Source organism: Silurus aristotelis (genome assembly GCF_946808225.1).
Source record: "Silurus aristotelis genome assembly, chromosome: 18".
Classification (NCBI taxonomy): Eukaryota; Metazoa; Chordata; class Actinopteri; order Siluriformes; family Siluridae; genus Silurus; species Silurus aristotelis.
In genome coordinates, this window is record NC_139591.1 from 23,872,655 (window position 1) to 23,895,154 (window position 22,500).

At 39.3% G+C, this 22,500-nt stretch overlaps 3 protein-coding genes across 6 annotated transcripts in view; 1 reads left to right on the forward strand and 2 right to left on the reverse strand.

The window, feature by feature from the left end:
- The window catches only part of lin54 (lin-54 DREAM MuvB core complex component), a 10,241-nt gene extending 7,426 nt beyond the window's left edge, over positions 1-2,815 (reverse strand). Inside the window, exons 1-2 of one of the 2 annotated variants that reach the window (XM_083568881.1) lie at positions 2,506-2,814; positions 1-3 (exon numbers count right to left, since the gene is read on the reverse strand). The exon at positions 1-3 is cut by the window's left edge and continues 734 nt beyond it. Coding sequence is in view for 1 of the 2 variants with exons in the window: in XM_083568880.1 (XP_083425006.1) it covers positions 2,508-2,570 (63 nt within the window). In the remaining variant the exon portion in view is untranslated. Of the gene's footprint in view, positions 4-2,505 lie in introns of both variants that reach the window. The other variant, XM_083568880.1, reaches the window with a different exon arrangement.
- A 1,381-nt stretch (positions 2,816-4,196) lies between these two features.
- Positions 4,197-11,266, forward strand: cops4 (COP9 constitutive photomorphogenic homolog subunit 4 (Arabidopsis)). Of its 2 annotated transcripts, none has more exons than XR_014537914.1 (10): positions 4,197-4,344; positions 6,881-6,960; positions 7,274-7,425; positions 7,795-7,898; positions 8,029-8,182; positions 8,695-8,845; positions 8,920-9,090; positions 9,300-10,609; positions 10,664-10,778; positions 10,877-11,266. XR_014537914.1 is itself a non-coding variant. In XM_083568893.1 (10 exons), exons 1-10 carry the CDS (start codon positions 4,271-4,273, stop codon positions 11,008-11,010), a joined length of 1,221 nt encoding a protein of 406 aa, XP_083425019.1. In that variant the 5' UTR covers positions 4,197-4,270; the 3' UTR covers positions 11,011-11,266. The 2 variants fall into 2 exon arrangements, 1 of the variants encoding a protein (XP_083425019.1); XM_083568893.1 differs by having other exon boundaries at positions 9,300-9,415; positions 10,694-10,778.
- Positions 11,267-11,293: 27 nt separating this feature from the next.
- On the reverse strand, positions 11,294-15,100 carry LOC310741276 (placenta-specific gene 8 protein-like). Of its 2 annotated transcripts, XM_083568902.1 has the most exons (5): positions 14,766-15,100; positions 14,099-14,193; positions 13,169-13,293; positions 12,211-12,324; positions 11,294-12,081 (listed from the first exon to the last, which is right to left on the reverse strand). In XM_083568902.1, exons 2-4 carry the CDS (start codon positions 14,181-14,183, stop codon positions 12,220-12,222), a joined length of 315 nt encoding a protein of 104 aa, XP_083425028.1. In that variant the 5' UTR covers positions 14,184-14,193; positions 14,766-15,100; the 3' UTR covers positions 11,294-12,081; positions 12,211-12,219. The 2 variants fall into 2 exon arrangements, with proteins under 2 accessions (XP_083425028.1, XP_083425027.1); XM_083568901.1 differs by having other exon boundaries at positions 11,294-12,324.
- Between the last annotated feature and the right edge of the window lie 7,400 nt (positions 15,101-22,500).

Sequence of the window (22,500 nt, forward strand, 5' to 3'; positions counted from 1 at the left end):
GCACTGAAACACACACATACACCTGCGTTCTTTAGCATTTTAAGACAACTCACCTGTAAAGCTTAAAGTGGGTCAAGATGTTAAATATCTTTACCATATATGGTCATACAGCACAGATTCATCCATCAGACAGTAACAACGATGTGTTCATTCATATAAAGTGACTGATGTTGAGCTTATCTTTTATTTGGATGGTCGACATGTGATCGATACACCAGAGATGTTTACAGTGATTATGTAGATCAGGGTTACTTTTAAACCCCACAAATAAAAACAAAATAAAAGATTGTTATTATATAATATTTTTTGTGACAGTTAGTTACTATAATCTCAGTAATACTGTAGATGTTTTAGCTTCAACACCTTCAATTATATATATTTTGTGTGACACTGGAAACACTGAGATGATATAAAATTTTTTTTAATACATTAAACGCATTTACACAACGGCCAAAAGTATTGGGACACCAGACTTTTCCAGCCATATGTGCTTCATCACCAAAACACAAAGTTGTACACACAATTCTATCAGACGTGTTCATGCAGCTGTGTGACATTTTCTCTGTTCCAGCGACATGAGCCCCTGTGCACAAAGTCATCTCCACAAAGATCTCCATCACAACTGACCACCTTTGGGATGAATGTGAACACTGACCTTCTCACCGCCTCACCTACATCACTACCTGACCTTACTCACACCCTTGCAGCTGAATGAATCTCCACAAAACCTAGTGGAACATTTTTCCAGAAGAGTGGAGGTAAAAAAAAAACAACAACAACAAAAAAAAAAAAAACAGTAAATGGGGAATAAATGTGAAAGGGAATGTTCAAAAAGAAGCACATACCAAACTTGTGCTCGTGTCCACACAATGTTGTCCACAGTGTATTACAACCCAAAACATGAATAACACAACCCTAAGCGTAGAACACACTGTTTTAATCACTTACACACACACACACACACACACACTAAACACTACATAGAGATAAATATCATATATTATATATAAATAAAAAAATAAATAAAGGAATATATTAAAACCTGCTTGCTGTTGAGATGACATTAGGAGAACACAGCTACATGCAATATGATATTAAAGTTAATTATAATGTAAAGCAATAAAAAGATAATAATAAAGAGAAAAGATTAAGTGCAGGGTAATTTCACATACACAAATCCACGCATGCAGCAGGGTTAAGTGGTATTGTTTATGTGATTTATGTGATCAGGTGTGTGTGTGTGTGTGTGTTGTGTGTAAATAAAGTAAAGACGGCGCATTTCCAGGCCTCGGAGCGCAAAAGCGACTGAACTTCAGTGTTCTGTCTGGAACACAGCGCACTTTCTCCACATTTGAGCTTCATGCTGAGGATCTACAGAGTCAGCAGGTGATAAATATACACGCAAAAGGTAATAAATGATTTGTACACAGTCGTAAATAATTCTGAAAAGTGACTCGTTCCCTGCGCTTGTGTTTTCTATTTCAGGCCCGGGGCTTGGATTTCGAAAGATCCGCCATTTTCACCTCGTCATCACATCATGTGCGGGTATGAAGCACAGAAACCACAGCACAGAGCCCAGTCTGAATCTGAATCTCACAGGGTTTCACACACAAACACACAGAGAACACCACTCAGAAACACCCGGAGAGAAAGAGCTCGATTCCTGAACATGATCATGGAGCAGGAAGGTGTGTTTTATACACAATCACATGACTTTCACTGCTAATTTATTCTTCAATAACACGGGATTACAGGAAGCTGTTTAATATTATTAGCATATAAATACTTCTGTACACACACACACACACACACACACACACACACACACACACACAGACAGACACACAAACACACACACAGAGATAGATAATAAACCAGAACCGCAAACCTTAGTTATACCCTTGATAAAAATAACTCATTCCAAATATATTCTCTATTGTAATAAACTGTATAATAATATAATATAAACTGTATAAACTGTATAATAACGTTTCTGCCGTTAATAAGCTGAAATATAAACACAGCAGAAACATAAATAAAACTCATAAACCTCCTGTTTAATATTCACCACAGCAACACACCGAATTTGCATAACAATATAAAGTTAGTTAGATCATAATATAAAGAAGTATTTCGTGATTTCTTGTAAACAACACTGCTAGTCTAAGTGCTGTCATCAGCCCGACTGTCAAAGTTCCTCAAGTTAGCATCAGAGGCTAATCAGAGATCCTCGCTAGCTAGCGACCTGAGCTACACAAACACAAGCAGGAGTCGCGTGAACCCTCCTCAGTGTGTCAGAAGAACACAAACTCCACAGGAGTGTAACTGCACAGCTTTAACCGCACAGGGACACGGAACATGGAACCGCCTCTGCTCGGGCTCGGACTCGGACTCGCACTAGCCATCAGCTGGCGGATCAACCCGCTAGCCGCTTTAGCACTAGCATGCTAACATCACATCGCCTCACACTGAACACCATACAGGAGCGGAGAGCGCGATCCTTACACTATGCCGAAATCTCTGCCACAGCCGGGATCTGGGAATGTGGACGCTCTTGTTCCGTCCTTCATGCGCGGGTGAGTGAGACTCTGCGACACTGCGACATTCTCCTCTCAGGAAACGCTGTGAGATTGTTTAAAATACCGCGCCGAGCGCCATTTCACCTCTAACAGCCCATAATATGGCCCCGCCCTCATAGGAGACGACACAAGCAGGCTGTACTCTAAACAAAACCTCACTCACTACATAGGCGCCCTACATCACTGGAAAAGACGCAGGTTTTAAAGGGCACTTGATATATAATTTAGTGCGAATTGGAAACAACTTGTCGCCCCCCCACCGCGCCGCTTCCGCTGACGCCTTCAACCGAGTAGCAGCAGAAAAAAAACAAGATCAATAAACACACATATATTGTTTATTTATTTATTTATTTATTTGATTGTTTGTTTGTTTGTTTATTTATCTTTTTTATTGAGATTTATATATATATATATATATATAAGATTAAATGATCTGATCATGTTAGTTTGTATTTTTGTAATATATAATATATATAATTGTTATAAGTAATTAAATAAGTAAAAAAATGTAACTTGAAAGACAAAAAAAAAAAAATAGTAAATACAAACTTGTCAAATGTATTTATTTTTATTGTACGTGTGTTTTATATATCTATATATAGGTACACATTAAAATGGGGTAGATAAATATGATATTATTTTGTTTATTTTTACTATTTAGTAGTTAGACAAATAAATACAAATATTTAGAATAAATCAAATAATTTAAACCATAAAAAGCTGCTAAAATCGAGCACAAAATATAAAAAGGTTTGCTTTTTTTTTGCATTTATTATTATTATTTATTAATAACAACTATAAGCTACTATAACAGAGTAAGATGAAAAATCATGTTAAAATATACATGTATTTTAGATATATAGGGAAATAAGATAAGTGTCCAGATACCGAGAGTGTGTAAAGCTGTTACCGTTCCAAACAAAAGGACCCTGAATGTGTCTCTCAAACACCATAAAACACTCAGTTTCCACACTTTTCATACACACTGTATTATTCCCAAAATAAAACATCATCAAATAAAATCTTACACGTTTCATGAATAAATTGGGTGTATTTATGAGTTTAATGAGTTATTTTTGTGAGAACCCATTGTGTAGACTTTAATAAAGTTATTGTTGAGTCAGTAGAGTTTGTCAGGTTATTTAACTTTTATTCTTATCTTCTTATGTATTTATCAATAACTAAGGAATGCCTTAAACCATTAAACCCATTCTGTTTCGCGTAATGGAAACCATTGAAGGATTTTGTAAAGAAGAATAAATGTTGTTGGGGTTTTTTTATGTTTTTTTTTTTTAAGACATTTTTGAGTGACAACTATAAAATACACTATCACTACACTATCACTAATCTGATCACACCGATCAATTTCTTCTTCTCTATTGAATAAATACACTAAAATACACTCGACATTATAAGGATGTATTTACTAAGCAGTTCGTGTAATTTGAATATTAATTTTAATATATATATATATATATTGATTGAATGCATTTTTCTCTCACAGTCTCAGTACATTGATACGGTTGTCAAAAAAACACAGGCCGAATCCCGAAAAGATTCGTCATAACTACTTAGGCGCACTTTCTTGGTAGGTAGGGTGTTAGGTTGGCAGTGGACAGTGCACTACGTAGGGACTAGAGGAGACATTTGGGACGCGTCCCTAAACGTGGGCTGTGTGTATTAGGAGGAAAATGGCGTCTGGTGTGAGGCAGGAGCTCGCGCAGCTCATGAACTCTACCGGTTCTCACAAAGACCTAGTGGGAAAGTAGGTGCCGTGAGGAGAAATCTGTTTATTCTCTCATTATTCTGTACAATTCTGTGCTAATGTTGCTTAAATTCGACGTCGTGGTGCAAAACAGAACGAAGATGTACGCTAGCTAGCTAATGCTAGAGAAGTGGCTAAGCTGCCTGATTAGCTGCTTTAGCTAGTTTGCCGGTTAGCTTGGCTGCTAGCTCTCTGATACAGACAAGACGAGCTGAGGCGAAGCTCAGAGATCTGTTTAAGGAGGATTTAATTTATAAAATGTGATAAATGTATGTATATGTATGTTTGAATGTGAATGTTGTGCTAGCATGAATGTTGTGCTGACTGGATAACGAGCTTGCTAATCCTTTTTTATGATGTAGGTTGTAACAGCTATATGAAGCGACATGAAGTAGGGATGCGGTTGTTATAGCACTGATCTGGCGCTCAAACCCAATACATTATTATTATCAGTTGTACTGATGAGTTAAAAACCGTCAGATATTTTACATGACTCATCCTGCACTAGTCTTGTGTTTGTCCAATCAAATCTCACACACCACGTGACAGTAAGTCTGGAGTAGGGCTGCAGCTAACAATTATTTTTATAATCAATTAATCGGATTTATCAATCAAAAAACTTTTAATCGGATGTTTTATTATATCTATATAAAGCCACAATTCAGGGAATTGATGTATAAAAGTGTACTTGCAAATGCATTGTTTATTCATTTTTGTTTAAGTTGAGCCGAGTTTACAGTGCTGCGTGTTGGAGTGAATGTGGGATTTCTTCTTTAACATTGTTTCTTTCTGTAAAAAAAAAGAAAACAGCATTTGAGTACGAAAGGTGAAGAAATTTGTGTAAATCAACATTTGTATTGTTTCTACAATAATTGCAGATGGCAAGTTGGCAATCATGCTTTTAAATATTCATTTAAAATATAATACATTGTTTTGACAATTTGTGTTTTACAAAATACACAGACATTTTGTATAGTTGTGAATATATAAGCAGCCAGAATATCATTCATTTAATTTTGTGTAATAATTGAATAATACATGCATAAATTAAATATACACACCACGAAAACAAGTGTTTAAACGTAGTAAAGTCGCAGTAAATCACGTTTAAAAACAGTGTAGACAAAAGCTATAAAAATAGAATGAAACGGAGAAATGCAGCAAGCAAACAGACTTCGTTTAATTAAAGAAAACAATATGCATCGGTGTACAAAAAGCATAAACGTTCGCTCAAAACAACAGTGAGTTCGTTTACTGCTGCGGTTATTTGCTGTGTTTAGATTTAGTGTTTGTTTGCAGCGGTTTAATTGAATCATCACGATGTCGTGAGTGAACTGATCACGTGACCTGATGCTCGCGAGTCACAACAGAGCAGATCCAGTGCGACTTTCCTGAAGTTACAAACACACAGTTACACCATTAACACCATTAAACTACACCTTTTACACGTGATGAGGATTATAGAGTTTTTACTCACCGTGCTGATGTTCCACCTGCATCCCTCACACCAGATTGTTTTCTTCTCACCACCCTCACTGTGGTACCTCCATCCCACACAATCTTAACTTCAGTAAATTGTAGGTTACAGTCTTCTTTGTTGACCTGCTGCTGGTTGATCCTGTACTGTCTGCGGCTGTTATCTTGCCGTCACGTTAAACCCTAACTTGAGCAGCTCAACTGATCAATAACGGCATCCGTCAACAACAAATTTCATTATGGATTTGATCAGTTAGTAGTTGCAGCCTTAATCTGGAGTTTATATTAATGATGAGTTGTTCATAAACTATTCATTCATTTTGAGCAAGTCTTTAATGTGAATGAGTCGACTCAAAGAGTCATTTATTTATTTCCTACTGGATGTGCATGAGCAAAGCATCACAAAATCTCCATAGTTTATGTACACAAACAGAATCGAGTAGTTCAGGTCAAGAATCCTCTGGTCCGAGTCGTTCATCATTTTGTCACGTGACTCTTACATATGCTATGATGTTGAGGAACAAAATTAACCAAATGACTCAAAAAAGGATTCGTCTATTTTGATGAACAAGATTCAGAGAACCAAGTCACTCAAATGATCCGATCTTCCCATCACTAGTTTATACACGTGAAGTAGGTGGAGTTTCTTAGTGCTCATGTAACTTTCTTTTTCATCACACTGATGGCGGTTCCGTGTTTATACTTCATGTCTATCAGTAAGGACGCTTTCATCATTTCATTCTGAATCCATGAGGCGCTCTGTTGGCATTGGCCACTCTGACATACGCAAATAACGTATGAAAAGAACACGCACTAGGCATCACGTTACCTTGTAGAGCCTCCACAGCTGTTAAAAACACGTTATAAACTCCATATGTTGCTGTGTTTGGATTGTGCAGGGGGTTTGGCAGTGTGTGTGGCATGAAGCTGCTATTGGCTGTTGTGTGAATACATCACGTTCAGAATCAGATCACGTTTCTCAACACGTTTCACGTGGAAGTGAAATTAAACATGTATTTATTTATTTTCTTTTCTTTTTGTTTCTTTATTTTTAATCCAGGTATCGCCAGATCTTGGAGAAAGCTCTTCAGTTGACTGATACAGAGCAGCTGGAGGCTTTGAAAGCGTTTGTGGAAGCCAGTAAGTTCTCAAACACAGCACAGTTGAAAAGAGATAACGTGTGGTGTGAAAAAGTATACACCCCCCTCCCAATCATAACTAGCTCAATAGTTTACACCCCTTTCTGACACGCTTAACAGACTCTAGCACCTCTCACCCCGATGAATTTCAGGCTGTTCATGGCGAGCAGATGATCGATAATTGCTTCGTTTCAGTTTTTTTTTTTTTTTTTTTTTTTTTAACTATTACAGACATTTGCACACTGCTCTACATTGTATTATTGATTCTTGAACGAAGGATTATTTTTTCTTTTCTCATACTTTTTTCTGTGCAGTGGTCAATGAGAACGTGAGTTTGGTCATATCCCGGCAGCTCCTCACTGATTTCTGCACACATCTTCCAAGTTTACCTGACAGCACCGCCAAATCCGTCTACCACTTTACCCTCGAGAAGATCCAACCCCGAGTCATCTCCTTTGAAGAGCAGGTGAGGTTCAGAGGTTTTATTGTATATGTTGTTCCCCAGGTTCCCTCTGTAGTGAGCATGTGTAGTGAATAAGAAGCTATTTGAGATTCTTCACATGAAGATCAGTGTGAGTAACTGACTTCACAGCTTAAAGAGTTTTTCCCTTTTTAATAGCTTTTAATGACTGAATGAACCACACACGGGTTATTTTCTGTTCTCTCTTGTGTTATAGCAGCGATAGACAGACCTTTTTAAAAAATCATTTATTTAGTTACAGTAGACCAACTGAACTGAAATAGAATCTTATTAGAACAAGCACATTTAATACAATATCAACCAGTGATCGTTTATGTAATGACAAATAATGCATTAAATGATCATCTCCTGCAGGTGGCGTCAATCAGACAGCATTTAGCAACTATATATGAGAAGGAAGAGGACTGGAGGAACGCTGCGCAGGTTTTAGTGGGCATTCCTCTCGAGACAGGACAGAAGTAAGTCTTCGTTAAAAAGCATAAAGGAACCAGAGGTTACGGCCCTAATGTGGTGTAACCCATCACATTATACAATCCTGTCATTTATACCTTTCTCCCTACTGCTCTCTTTCTCTCTCTCTCTTCTTAGACAGTACAACGTCGACTACAAGTTAGACACGTACCTGAAGATCGCTCGGCTTTATCTGGAGGATGATGATCCGGTTCAGGCTGAGGCCTACATTAACCGTGCCTCACTACTGCAGAACGAGTCCACCAACGAGCAGCTGCAGATCCACTACAAGGTGCACCAAGTACACTTACAGATCCTGCTGTGCGTGTGTGTGTGTGTGTGTGTGTGTGGTGTTTTAATAAACCATACAGTTATTTCAGGCTGGAGTTAAAGCAGGTGTAGTTAATGTGCACTCCTGGTTCTTACCCTACAGATTAGTATAGCCTTTTTCTGTGTAGTTTTTCACACCAGCAGTTGAAAACATTTACGTCTGATTTCTTAAAATATATGAAAACATTTTTTTTACCTGCTTTATATTTATTCATATCCTTTTTTTTACATTGTAAATGTTTACGTTTAACAAATAAAGTGGCTTTATTTTTAATATCTTTTGCAACGTCATCCTGTACATGTTTTATTTTGTGGTGGTGGAACCTATGTGGTGAACACGGTGATTTTGATAAACAGCAGAAGATACATTTGATGAACTGGAGAGGAAAACAATAAAATGAGATGGAATCAGAATGAGGAATCTGCTCTGTGAGGTGCTGGTAATTGTAAATATTTTGATGCTTTATTTTAAAGGTGTGCTACGCCAGAGTGTTGGACTACAGGAGGAAGTTTATAGAAGCAGCCCAGCGCTATAACGAGCTTTCTTACAAATCCATAGTGCACGAGAGCGAGCGCCTGGAGGCTCTAAAGCACGCTCTGCACTGCACGATTCTGGCCTCGGCAGGTAAGACATCAGCGCTTTATTCGCATGCGTATAGGGGTTCGCTGTAGGCTGACTCGACTCTGATCGCTCCTCAGGGCAGCAGAGGTCTCGAATGTTGGCCACGCTGTTTAAGGATGAGCGATGTCAGCAGCTGGCAGCGTACGGCATTCTCGAGAAGATGTACTTGGATAGGATCATCCGGGGGAACCAGCTGCAGGAGTTTGCTGCTATGCTGATGCCCCATCAGAAAGCCACCACAGCAGATGGTGAGTGAAGAGAGAAGAAAACTGAATAAATAAATCATATACAGTGTGATTATGGTACGGTTCAGGATTTTTTTTTAAAGTGCTGCATGCAGACTGAGGAGTCATGTGACCTGGAAAGTGTTGTGTGTGTGTGTGTGTGTGTGTATATAAGCATGAGTGTGGAATATGGTGTGTTTTTTGTGACTTTAGTGATTTGTATCTTTTCACAGGTTCGAGTATTCTGGATCGAGCTGTTATTGAACACAACCTGCTCTCTGCTAGCAAACTATACAACAACATCACGTTCGAGGAGCTGGGTGCACTTCTGGAGATTCCACCTGCAAAGGTACGACTGAATGTTTATTTAGATTGGATAAAGAGAAATGAATGCCTGATAAGTTTAAGCCTGTCTTTGTGCTCTATGCCAACTGCAATAAGCTCCTGTTGGACGTTGATCATTGATTACAGGCAGTAATGTTTAAGTGTTTCATTTCAGTTATCTTGGTTTTTCATTTTGAAAGAATATGTATGCATTAATCTAAAAAAGAAATCTGCAGCCTGCGCCATGCGATCATTTAGCCCTTAAACAGTGTTACAGATTATCCATAAGGAGTCTCGCAGCCCCAAAATAATGAGCTCTTTCAGCTTAAAAGTCTCATCCAAACCAATACAGGTTTTTAGTGTTTGTGTTTTACAGGGTTCCTACGTATTTTGTATAAAAGAGTATAGAATGTGATGAGTGATGTCCAGGTCTGGATTAGAATAAGATACTGAGTATTCAAAAGTATTTGTGTTTCCACACTGTTGCCTTATTCGGTTTTCTAAAATATAAAATTAAGAATTTGTAACTATATATTATATAACAAACGTCTAAATTATTATACATTAAAAAAAAGGCATTAATGCCTAAATATGCTCTTCATTCATCTCCATTTACAATCTTTCCTCAAAAGTGAAAAGTGCTCACCTCCCTGTACCGTGCACGAGCAAAACGTGAGACAATTCCACCCACGTTATTTCCGCCTGGCGTTTATTTACAGTCTGGCTCTTTAAAACGTATCGGTGTGGACACGGCCAAAAGGGTTTTTTTTTTGTGGAGTTAGGAGCAGACTCTCAGCGCTGCCAAAAGTTCAGCACTAGACTGGATCTGCACATCTGTGATTGGTTGTTACGTCGTGAGACAGCAGTTGCCCTGACGGTACAGCGCCCCCTACAGGAGACTGAACACATGGGAAAAAAATCTGAGATTCTGCTCTGACATACATCAGATATTGTAATGTAAAACACGTTATAGTTGGAATTAAAAATAATTTCAGATGTTAAATATGGGGAAGTCTACACTTAAGTCTACACACTTCATATTTAAAAACTATGAAAAATGTGTAGGAATCCTGTTTTTAAAAGCTGTTTGGTGAGTAAAATGTAAATAAATTCAATTTAATTCATTTTTATTTGTATTGAGCTTTTAACAATGAACATTGTGTCAAAGCAGCTTAACACAGATAATGTGGTGATATAAAATGATGTTCTTTATAAGTTTGTCTCTGGAATCCTGGACTTTAAACATGTTTTTTTTAGACAGTGTAAAGTAAAGTAAACTCTGCTCATGAAACTCTGTACCCAGGCGGAGAAAATCGCTTCCCAGATGATCACAGAGGGTCGTATGAATGGCTTCATCGACCAGATAGATGGCATCGTCCACTTTGAGAGTAAGTCTGATCTTCTTTAACCTGCTCCTCTGCACTCAGTATCTCTATCTGAATTTTTCTTCAGGAGAACAAGACCTGTGTTTTTTTTTCCTGGTCAGCTCGAGAGCCGCTGCCCACCTGGGACAAACAGATCCAGTCGCTCTGCTTCCAGGTGAACAACCTGCTAGAGAAGATCAGCCAGGCAGCACCGGAGTGGACGGCACAGGCCATGGAGGCCCAGATGTCCCAATAACCCGAGACACCCCTGAAACATCACGCCACCGCCAGGTCACGCTTTACAGAGTCACTTTTAAAGGACGCTTTATAAAATAGAACAGTCAGCGAGTCGTCTCGGTTATTCCTCTCCTGAGCGGTGGGATTCTCACCACGTCTGTGACAAGTGTGTTCATCGTGAACATTTTGGAGTTTCAAGGCTCATGTTGTGTTAACATGGACAAAGCATGTGAAGATCACCTGAAGTCTGAATAAACCTTTGTGTAAATCTACAAGCCTCTATGTAGCCTCATCTACATTTCTGTACCTACTTTATCAGCTCAAACAGCAGATCTGTAGAGAACCCTCTTTGAGCTCTGCAAGAGGAACCATAACATTTATACCTGTTATATTATACATAAGTTTTCGTTTCAAAATCATCTATATGACAAGAAATATCATTTTAATGATCCAATCTGATCTGATAACGAAGCTCAGTAACGTGTCTGTAGCATCAATAGCATTGTTTCGCTTTTTTTTTTTTTCTTTTTTTATTGAACTTACTTTTTCTACAGGTTTAAATTGAACTGAATAGTAGAATAAGCAGTTTAACGAGCAGGCCTGGCCTTCAAGAAGGGGCTGAAACACATCTTTAGACGTTTATAAGACAGAAAGAACATCACGCCGCTCTAAAAATCCTCCTCTGTCCTGGAGATGTCAGAAATACTTGTTTGACACTGGAGACTCCTTCCATAAATATAGTGTCCTTGATTACAGTTAAAAAAATGTATCTGATTTATGTTGCTATGGAAACGATAGAGTACAAGAACGAGAGCATTAATAAAAGACCTGCTCTTCTGTCAGAGCTGCTGTTAAACAGCTAATCAACACCTTCTGACCAATCAGAATCCATTCATCAGGGCAGTGTGTGAATGTGTACATCAACAACTGTAGTATTTTAAGAAACACACAAAAACATTGTAGATGTAAAATTCATTATAATTGTTCTTTAAATCTTTCACACATTTACACTTTAAACACAGTTCTGTTCATAAAGAACACGATACGAGGAACATCTCCGCTCAGTTTGATCTTCAGGGATGAAGGGATTCTGGAAAAAAAAGATTTGAAAAAAAAATCAGCTAACTGTAATGTGTGTGTGTGTGTGTGTGTGTGTGTATATTCAGTATTTTTTATATTGGATATTGTAGATATTTTGTATGTGTGTTTCTCAGCTCACCTCCTGAGCTCAGAAGATTCCTTGCTGCTTCCTCATGTTGATGTCTCTCTTCAGCTGGCAGGTAGCACAGGGTAAGCAGCAGTTACTGATCATAAAATCTTTACACATCGAACCCTAAAACCAGAACACAAACAGAATGTTCACATTTATCTCATGAATAATGATGTATTAGTGATGATCCAGGTGTAGGTGTGAGGTGTTACAGGGTGATGTGGAGGTGATGAAGGTCCCATGGTGAAGTGGAGAGCATTATAATGGCTTAAGGCCTCACACTTAGCTGCGGATTACATTCTACTACGTCACTTCCTGGAATTGGAGAAGTTAAATGCTGGAAAATCTCGTTACATCTATAATTCTGCTGCTCCAAATCTCACACACATAAAATAGTGCCATCGCATGAACTCCTGGTGCTGTTTTTTGTTCTGTTTTGTAATTTAAAGGGTTTTTTTCCACTTTTCCAAATTCATTTTGTGCTATTGATGAAAATCCCCGTATTTACTATAGACGTTCCACCACACGCAGGAATCCTCCATGGAGATCAGTGAGATCATTAGGAAATGTGTACAATCACCGTCTCACTCTGGATGGAAATGGAACTAGATGTTACTATGGTTACAGGTGTTTATAAGCAGTGGTTTAACTCTGAACAATCCACTACTCACGCCTGAACTTCCAGCCAATCACCATCCACTATTCACACCTGAACTTCAAGCCAATCACCATCCACTATTCACACCTGGACTTCAAGCCAATCACAATCCACTATTCACACCTAAACATCCAGCCAATCACAATCCACTATTCACACCTGAACTCCTTCCAGCCAATCACAATCCACTATTCACACCTGAACTTCCAGCCAATCACAATCTGGTTCTGTGTAGAACGCTATAACTGAGTGTTTCCTTTCCTGAAGGTCAGGTTTATGGTGGTGGTTCTGTGTGACCTTGTGACTGACCTTGATGTTGTATTTGGTTCTGTACACACTGCGCATGGGCATTCCCAGTCCACATAAACAGCACTCCCCCATATCTTTAGCAATGGAACATCCCAGACAGGAGAGACAGAAATATCCACACATACCTGCCACACACACACACACACACACACACACACACACACACACACACATTTAAATACTTCAGTGACATATACATTTTAATTATTATTATATGTAAGTAATAATTATATAACTGTAAAGAAAAATAATTTAGCATTCGGTACCCAAAGATTAATGATTTATTCTGTAGCATTTTAAAAATAACAGTGTTTATAAACAGGAGGCGAGTAAACACACACGCAAACACACAAACACACACACACACGCAAACACACAAACACACACACACACGCAAACACACACACAAACACACACACACACACGCAAACACACAAACACACACACACACGCAAACACACACACACACACACACACACGCAAACACACACACAAACACACACACACACGCAAACACACACACACACACACACACACGCAAACACACACACAAACACACACACACACACACACACGCAAACACACAAACACACACACACACGCAAACACACACACACACACACACACACACACACACACACACACACACACACACGCAAACACACACACAAACACACACACACATTTAATTTTATAAAATTGCGCTTCCTGGTTAACTAAGTGAAGACGTGCAGATTCACGTGTTTCAGCCAGAAATCACATCAGAAATTTAATCCAAATTTACACAGTGGTGCATAAAAAGTAAATCAATAATAATATAATTCACAATTATAATAATTTACAATACAATAATTTATAATAATTTACAGTATAATTATTTATAATAATATTTTAGACGCAAATTGCTGTAAGTTGAATAAATGTTTGTACATATTCCACAGTCGTCACAGCACTCAAACAGTCCAGTCTGGAATTCAGATGGAGCGAAGGCTTTGGGCTGAGACGTCACCTCCATTCTCTAATGTCTGATACACACACACACACACACACACACACACACACACACACACACACGTATTTCATAAGTTGCAAGAAAAGAATTGCGTGTGTGTGCGTGTGTAAAATTAATAGAGAGGTTATTAAATAACTTTGTAATTAGAAATCTAACACAAATAAAAATAGGAAATAAAATACACAGCTAATAAATAAAACTATAATAAATAAGTGGATTAAAAGAAATCATTTCAGCTTAAAAATTATTCAACACATTTACAGTAATGAGAATAAAAATATGCTTCATTTCTACATAGTATTTATTCATATTTGTATGTTATACATAATGTAGAATAATTGTGTGTATCCACACACACGCCTGAATAAATGTTTTTAACAAATAAAAAAAAGATAAATGTTTTTACATTTCTACATAAATTCATCATGATCAAATATTTATGATCATTTTCTTTATTGCTTAAAATTAATTAATATTCTGTTAAATAAATTACATTTAATAGCAATCACAGAATATCATTAGCATATTTTCTTGTATATAATTGGGAATTGGTGCAGGATGTAAAGAGTGAATAAGAATCAGTACCTGGGGTAGGACACACCTGAGCGAGCAGTGATGCTGAAATTCACGTTTTTAGAGGTCACAAGTCTTTTATAGCTTCATTACACTCATTTTCTTTTTTACAACTAAAACAAACTCCAAGAGTCCACCAGATTACACAGCGTGTCAGAGAGGGTGTAGATGTGTAACCTAAAGCAAACACAGCAGTGTTTATTACCGTATCGGTGTTTCCTAATCACCTGCCTCATCTGCCTTCCAATCCATCATCCCCTTTACACCTGCTGGGACACGCCCACTATTCACTCATTACTGCTCAATATTAAACTTTATTATAAACACTATTACTCATTAATAAACATTATAATTACACTATAATCATCATTATTACACATGAATTCAGTAATTAAATTCAGTTCTATCAACTGTTGAAACAATAAAAAGAACCCATAAAGGACCTTATAAAAACATAAAGAACCTGTACAGAACACTTTTTCGGTTCTTTATTGTATAATGGACTGTAGAACAGATACAGTAGTTTTACTGGTGGCACTATTGTGTGTTTTTGTCCCACACTGTCTTTTGTCTGCACTGTTTGCACTCAGATGCACATGATACACTTTACTTTAGACACCTACTTTAGTCCTTAACTCTGTGTTCTGTTGTGTAACTATGTGTTGTGTGTGTAGCTCTGTGTTCTGTTGTGTAGCACTGTGTTCTGTGTGTAACTATGTGTTGTGTGTGTAGCTCTGTGTTGTGTGTGTGTAGATCTGTGTTCTGTTGTGTAGCTCTGTGTTGTGTGTGTAGCCCTGTGTTGTGTGTGTAGCTCTGTGTTGTGTGTGTAACTCTGTGTTGTGTGTGTAGCCCTGTGTTGTGTGTGTAGCTCTGTGTTGTGTGTGTAGCCCTGTGTTGTGTGTGTAGCTCTGTGTTGTGTGTGTAGCTCTGTGTTGTGTGTAGCTCTGTGTTGTGTGTGTAGCCCTGTGTTGTGTGTGTAGCTCTGTGTTGTGTGTGTAGCCCTGTGTTGTGTGTGTAGCTCTGTGTTGAGTTGTGTAGTTCTGTGTTGTGTGTGTAACTCTGTGTTGTGTGTGTAACTCTGTGTTGTGTGTGTAACTCTGTGTTGTGTGTGTAGCCCTGTGTTGTGTGTGTAGCCCTGTGCTGTGTGTGTAGCTCTGTGTTGTGTGTGTAGCTCTGTGTTGTGTGTGTAGCCCTGTGTTGTGTGTGTAGCTCTGTGTTGAGTTGTGTAGTTCTGTGTTGTGTGTGTAACTCTGTGTTGTGTGTGTAGCTCTGTGTTGTGTGTGTAGCTCTGTGTTCTGTGTGTAACTCTGTGTTGTGTGTGTAACTCTGTGTTGTGTGTGTAACTCTGTGTTGTGTGTGTAACTCAGTGTTGAGTTGTGTAGTTCTGTGTTGTGTGTGTGTAGCTCTGTGTTCTGTGTGTGTAGCTCTGTGTTCTGTGTGTAGCTCTGTGTTGTGTGTGTGTAGCTCTGTGTTCTGTGTGTAGCTCTGTGTTCTGTGTGTAGCTCTGTGTTGTGTATGTAGCTCTGTGTTCTGTGTGTAGCTCTGTGTTGTGTGTGTAGCTCTGTGTTGTGTGTATAGCCCTGTGTTGTGTGTGTAGCTCTGTGTTGAGTTGTGTAGTTCTGTGTTGTGTGTGTAACTCTGTGTTGTGTGTGTAGCTCTGTGTTGAGTTGTGTAGTTCTGTGTTGTGTGTGTAACTCTGTGTTGTGTGTGTAGCTCTGTGTTCTGTGTGTGTAGCTCTGTGTTCTGTGTGTAACTCTGTGTTCTGTGTGTAGCTCTGTGTTGTGTTGTGTAGTTCTGTGTTGTGTGTGTAACTCTGTGTTGTGTGTGTAACTCTGTGTTGTGTGTGTAACTCTGTGTTGTGTGTGTGTAGCTCTGTGTTCTGTGTGTAACTCTGTGTTCTGTGTGTAGCTCTGTGTTCTGTGTGTAGCTCTGTGTTGTGTTGTGTAGTTCTGTGTTGTGTGTGTAACTCTGTGTTGTGTGTGTAACTCTGTGTTGTGTGTGTAACTCTGTGTTGTGTTGTGTAGTTCTGTGTTGTGTGTGTAACTCTGTGTTGTGTGTGTAACTCTGTGTTGTGTGTGTAACTCTGTGTTGTGTGTGTGTAGCTCTGTGTTCTGTGTGTAACTCTGTGTTCTGTGTGTAGCTCTGTGTTGTGTTGTGTAGCTGAGTCTGGCTCCTCTCAAGGTTTCTTCCTCATAACATCTAAGAGAGTTTTTCCTTCACCACAGTCTCCATGCTGCTCATCAGGGATAAACACACACCTTCACCTTTACTGTTAAATTCTGTAAAGCTGCTTGGAGACGATGTGTGTTGTGAAAAGTGAAATAGAAATAAACTTGACTTGGAAGTTCTACTCTAAAATTCTAAAAAAAATCACTTTTTTGCAGGGTTCTTTAAAGAACCTTTAAGAGTGTATAATCCTCGAGCAGAACTATTTTAACACTCACTTGATATACAAGTTTCTTTAGGAGAACACTGAATCATTAATGGGTTCTTAGCTTCCAGGAACTCATGGTTCTGTGTGGAACTGTAGCCTTGGATTCGTGCTCCTGGAGTAAAAACTGATGTGTTGAGGGCTCTGAGATCTAGGGTTAGGGCTTTTCTGCTCAAATCTGTCTGATTGTTCTCTGATCACTCACAGGAATGAAGAGATGTGTGGGTGTTCGTAATAAAGTGGTCAGTGAATGTAAGGCTCCAGTAGGTCTCAGGAACATCATGGTGTTACTGGGAAACTGGTGAACATTGAGCAACATGCCTTTACTTCGTGGAATTTATGTAGGTTATGGAAGCGATTGGTTCTAATGACTTGTGTGATAAGATAAAGCTGTTTGCTTTCAGGTGCGGAACATATGTTCAACATCTACATCTTTACCGTATTTATTCTCTTAGAACCGAACAATATTCATTTCCTTCCTTAAAGAACCCCTGAGGAGCCTTTATGTCCCAGTGAACTAAATGTGGAACCCCTTCATCATAATCATAAAAAATAATAATAAAATAAAATAAATTCTGAAACTTTGTTCAAATTACATTCTTTTAATTTCATTTCACTGAACATCTCATTAATTATGCAGAAGAACCCATGAAGAACGCAGAGCTAAATGCTAAACTCCTGATAAGTTCTTGATTTAAAAAAATAAATAATGAGCAATCATATAGAGTCTGTACACACACACTGCACACACACACACACTGTACACGCACACTGTACACACACACACACACACTGCACACACACACACTGTACACGCACACTGTACACACACACACACACACTGCACACACATACTGTACACACAAACACTGTACACACACTACACACACACACACACACTGTACACACACACACACACACACACACTGCACACACACACACTACACACACACACACACACACACACACTGCACACACACACACACACACACACTGCACACACATACTGTACACACACACTGTACACACACTACACACACACACTGTACACACAAACACTGTACACACACACTGTACACACACACTGTACACACACACTGTACACACAAACACTGTACACACACTGTACACACACTGTACACACACACACTGTACACACAAATGCTGTACACACACACGCACACACGCACACTGTACGCACACTGTACACACAAACACTGTACACACACTGTACACACACACACACACACACACACTGTACACACAAACACTGTACACACACAAACACTGTACACACACTGTACACACACACACACACACACACACACACACACACACACACACACACACACACACACACACAAACACTGTACACACACTGCACACACACTGTACACACACAAACACACACACGTACACACAAACACTGTACACACAATGTACACACACTGTACACACACACACACACACACTGTACACACAAACACTGTACACACACACACAAACACTGTACACACACACACTGTACACACTGTACACACAAACACACACACACACAAACACTGTACACACACTGTACACACACTGTACACACACACACACACACTGTACACACAAACACTGTACACACACACACACAAACACTGTACACACACACACACACACTGTACACACAAACACTGTACACACACTGTACACACACACACACACACACACACACACACACACACACACACACACTGTACACACAAACACTGTACACACACTGCACACACACACACACACACAAACACTGTACACACACTGTACACACACACACACACACACACACACACACACACACACACACACACTGTACACACAAACACTGTACACACACTGCACACACACACTGTACACACAAACACTGTACACACACACACACTGTACACACAAACACTGTACACACACACACACACACACACACACACACACAAACACTGTACACACACTGTACACACACACACACACACACACACACACACTGTACACACAAACACTGTACACACACTGCACACACACACTGTACACACACAGTAATCAGCAATAACCCAAAGACTGATCAGACACTTGAGGGTTTTAGCCTTATATATATATATATATGAGGAGCACTGACAGCTTCTGGGTTCAGATGGAACTGAGTTCCTCTTGGGTTCTTCTTATAAACCAGCATCCTTCACATCATTATATCTCAAATACATTCAATCACTTTCTCATTCATGTTTACAGACACACACACACACACACACACACACACACACACACACACACACACACACACACACACACACACACACACACACACACACACACCTACAGCTATAGGATCAGGAGTCCATGACACACCTTCCCCTCCACTGAGTACATACACTTAATACACACCTCTATAACCATGGTAACAAACTCCAACCTACAGCTCTGATAACTTCTGATGTTACGTGTATGTTTGAGCACGTTTGAACCTGTGTGTGTGTGTGTGTGTGTGTGTGTGTGTGTGTGTGTGTGTGTGTGTGTGTGTGTGTGTGTGTGTGTGTGTGTGTGGACTGATAAATTAGTTGTTTAATTAAAGATTTATTTTTAGTTTGGTATGTGTCTCACATATGTGAGCTTCACTCTTCTGGGAAGATGTTCCACTAGGTTTTGTGGAGGTTCATTCATCTGCAAGTGTGTTAGTAAAGTCAGGTGGTGATGTAGGTGAGAAGGTGAGGAGGTTCCTGGGGTGCAGTCAGCGTTCACATTCATCAGTAGTTAGTAGGTTTGGAGCTCTATAGCAGGAGATCTTTCACTCCAACCCATGGAAAGCAGGTCTTCATGGAGCTGCTTTGTGCACAGGAGCATCATGATGATGGAACAGGTTTGGGGTCTCCTAGTTCAAGTAAAGGGAAAATTTCATACTCCTGCATCAAAAGGAGAACATATGGCTGAAAAAGTCAGGTGTCCAAATATTGACTGTAAAATGTGTGTGTGTGTGTGTGTGTGTGTGTGTGTGTGTGTGTGTGTGTGTGTGTGTGTGTGTGTGTGCAATGTTTCTATATTTACTTTAGAATAATGTACAGAAATTTTGCATAACACAAACAAATAAGTGTAAATAAGTGCTGATGGTGAAGGAGGAAAAGATTTCCAGTGAATCAGGTGTGTGTGTGTGTGTGTGTGTGTGTGTGTGTGTGTGTGTGTGTGTGTGTGTGTGTGTGTGATCATTTAGTCCAGTTTTGGTGTAAAGTGCACTTCTTTTCTACTACAGAACACAGAGCTTCTCTACGACACCACACATCCTCAAACATCTTCAGCTCCCCCACACTCTCATACACATTAACATCTAGCAGAATCCTGCATTGTTTTGTCTGGAGAAGATTCTGATTGAGTCACAGTTGTACAGACGTACTGACGTACTTAAAACACTGAAGAGTAAAAATCACATTAAAATACGTTTTAAAAGCACAAACAGTGACTGAACCTGGAGCAGTAAGTAGAAGTGTGAAAAACAGTTTCTATGTGAACAGAACGGAGTCCTGTAGAACATCAGGGTTTAAAATTAAAGAGTTCACAGAGATGATGCAGTGTAAAATCAGCTCCCTGTCCATCTCGCTGGCCACTGACTTTGAGAGCTTTAGCAGGTTCTTGAGGAAGCTCTCCTCCACTACCTGATCTCTCACTGCTATACAGCTTCGAGTAGAAGCTGACTGTCTGCTGGTGAATTTCAGAAGACTCTGACACAAGATCCCCTGATTCTGCTCCCACAGCATGCATGAAACGTTTCTGTCCATTCTTTTGTTCTAAACTGAAGAAGAACTTAGAAAGAGCATCCATCTCAGTGACGCTTCTAAAGCGTGAGTGGAACAGCGCCCCCTGTACTGCAGTGTCCAGCAGGTCGTTCATTTTGGCTTTTTTTTTTTTTTTTTGAGGGCTTCAATATGCCCTCGATTTCCTGTGGCCTCCGAATGCTGGAGTTCCACCATCTCTATCTCCAGAGCTTTCAGAGATCTGCTAAAGTCTCTTGTGACATTAAGAGTGTACTGTTTACAGAAATGGTTTTATTTGTGCTTTATTAAATCCCATCACTGCTGTAGGGAGTTAAAAGCTGCTTCTCCAGTTTAAAACAATTCCAGGAACAAATAAAAGACTCTCTAACATGAGTGTAACCTTCTTCATCGATGTGCTCCTCACGTCTCGGTGTTGTGTTTGTGTGAGGGATGAACGAGGAGGACAGCACGACAAGCAGAGAAGCTTTTTTTTTTTTTTTTTTTATAGGCTTCTTTTCCAACTCAGCAGCACTTACAGTAGAAGCAGCAGTGCCACGGCCTTTTCACCAAGGAAACAGAACTCACCTCCTATTTACCGTATACATATAACAAATTACAACTAATGTGGGCGTGGCTACAGATTCATAACAAGTCATGGCTGACAAATTCACTGGAACCCAGAAAAAAACAAATGTTGGTTGTATCGAAAATAAAAAGAATAAAACAGTAAAATACACAGTTTACCCTCAAACACCACATGAACACAGAAAAATAAATTCATCTACATGCTATTAAACAACACACAGCTCCACCCAAAGGCAGGGAGAGCACATTACACAATCCCTACATGAGCATCTTCTGAAAGTGCAGTATGAAAACACCAGTAGCTGCTCTTAGGTTTTCAGTTCTTTTTACTGATGTACACTGGACCATGCAGTGGTCTGAGATGCCTACTGAAACATAAGACACTTAAAAAAAAAGTCAGCTGATACTTAAAACAATAAAATCGCTCTAATCTCTCCAGGGAGAGCGTGTTGTCTATGCAGTGAGCTCACGTGTGCTGTCTCTGGTTTTTATTTAAATTTCTCCATATGTCACAGAGATCGTGAGTCTCCACCATCACCCACAGATGCTTACAGGAAGCTACATGAGGTTCTGCATGATTTCACCCCCAAAACTAAAAACGCTGCAGTTTAAAATCACATTATTGAGTTTGTGTAAAAACTTCATTCTCTCCACTGCACTGGTGACGTCCACACAGATACACACTAAAACCTCATTCTCATCAAAACCTTCACTTTTAAAAGCCTCCAGTTTAAAATTTCTACAGTGAAAGAAACAGGAATAGAATTGTGAGTAAAAAGCATCAAGTGACGTGTTGTGACTTAAAATCACCAACCAGCCAGACTCCTTCACCCAGTCAGCAGCGTTACTGCAGTCACTGTGGGTCTCCTGCAGCATCACAACATCAACACGCTTCTGTTTAATGACCTCATACATCATTAAACATGAGAGTGTGTGTGTGTGTTAGAGAGAG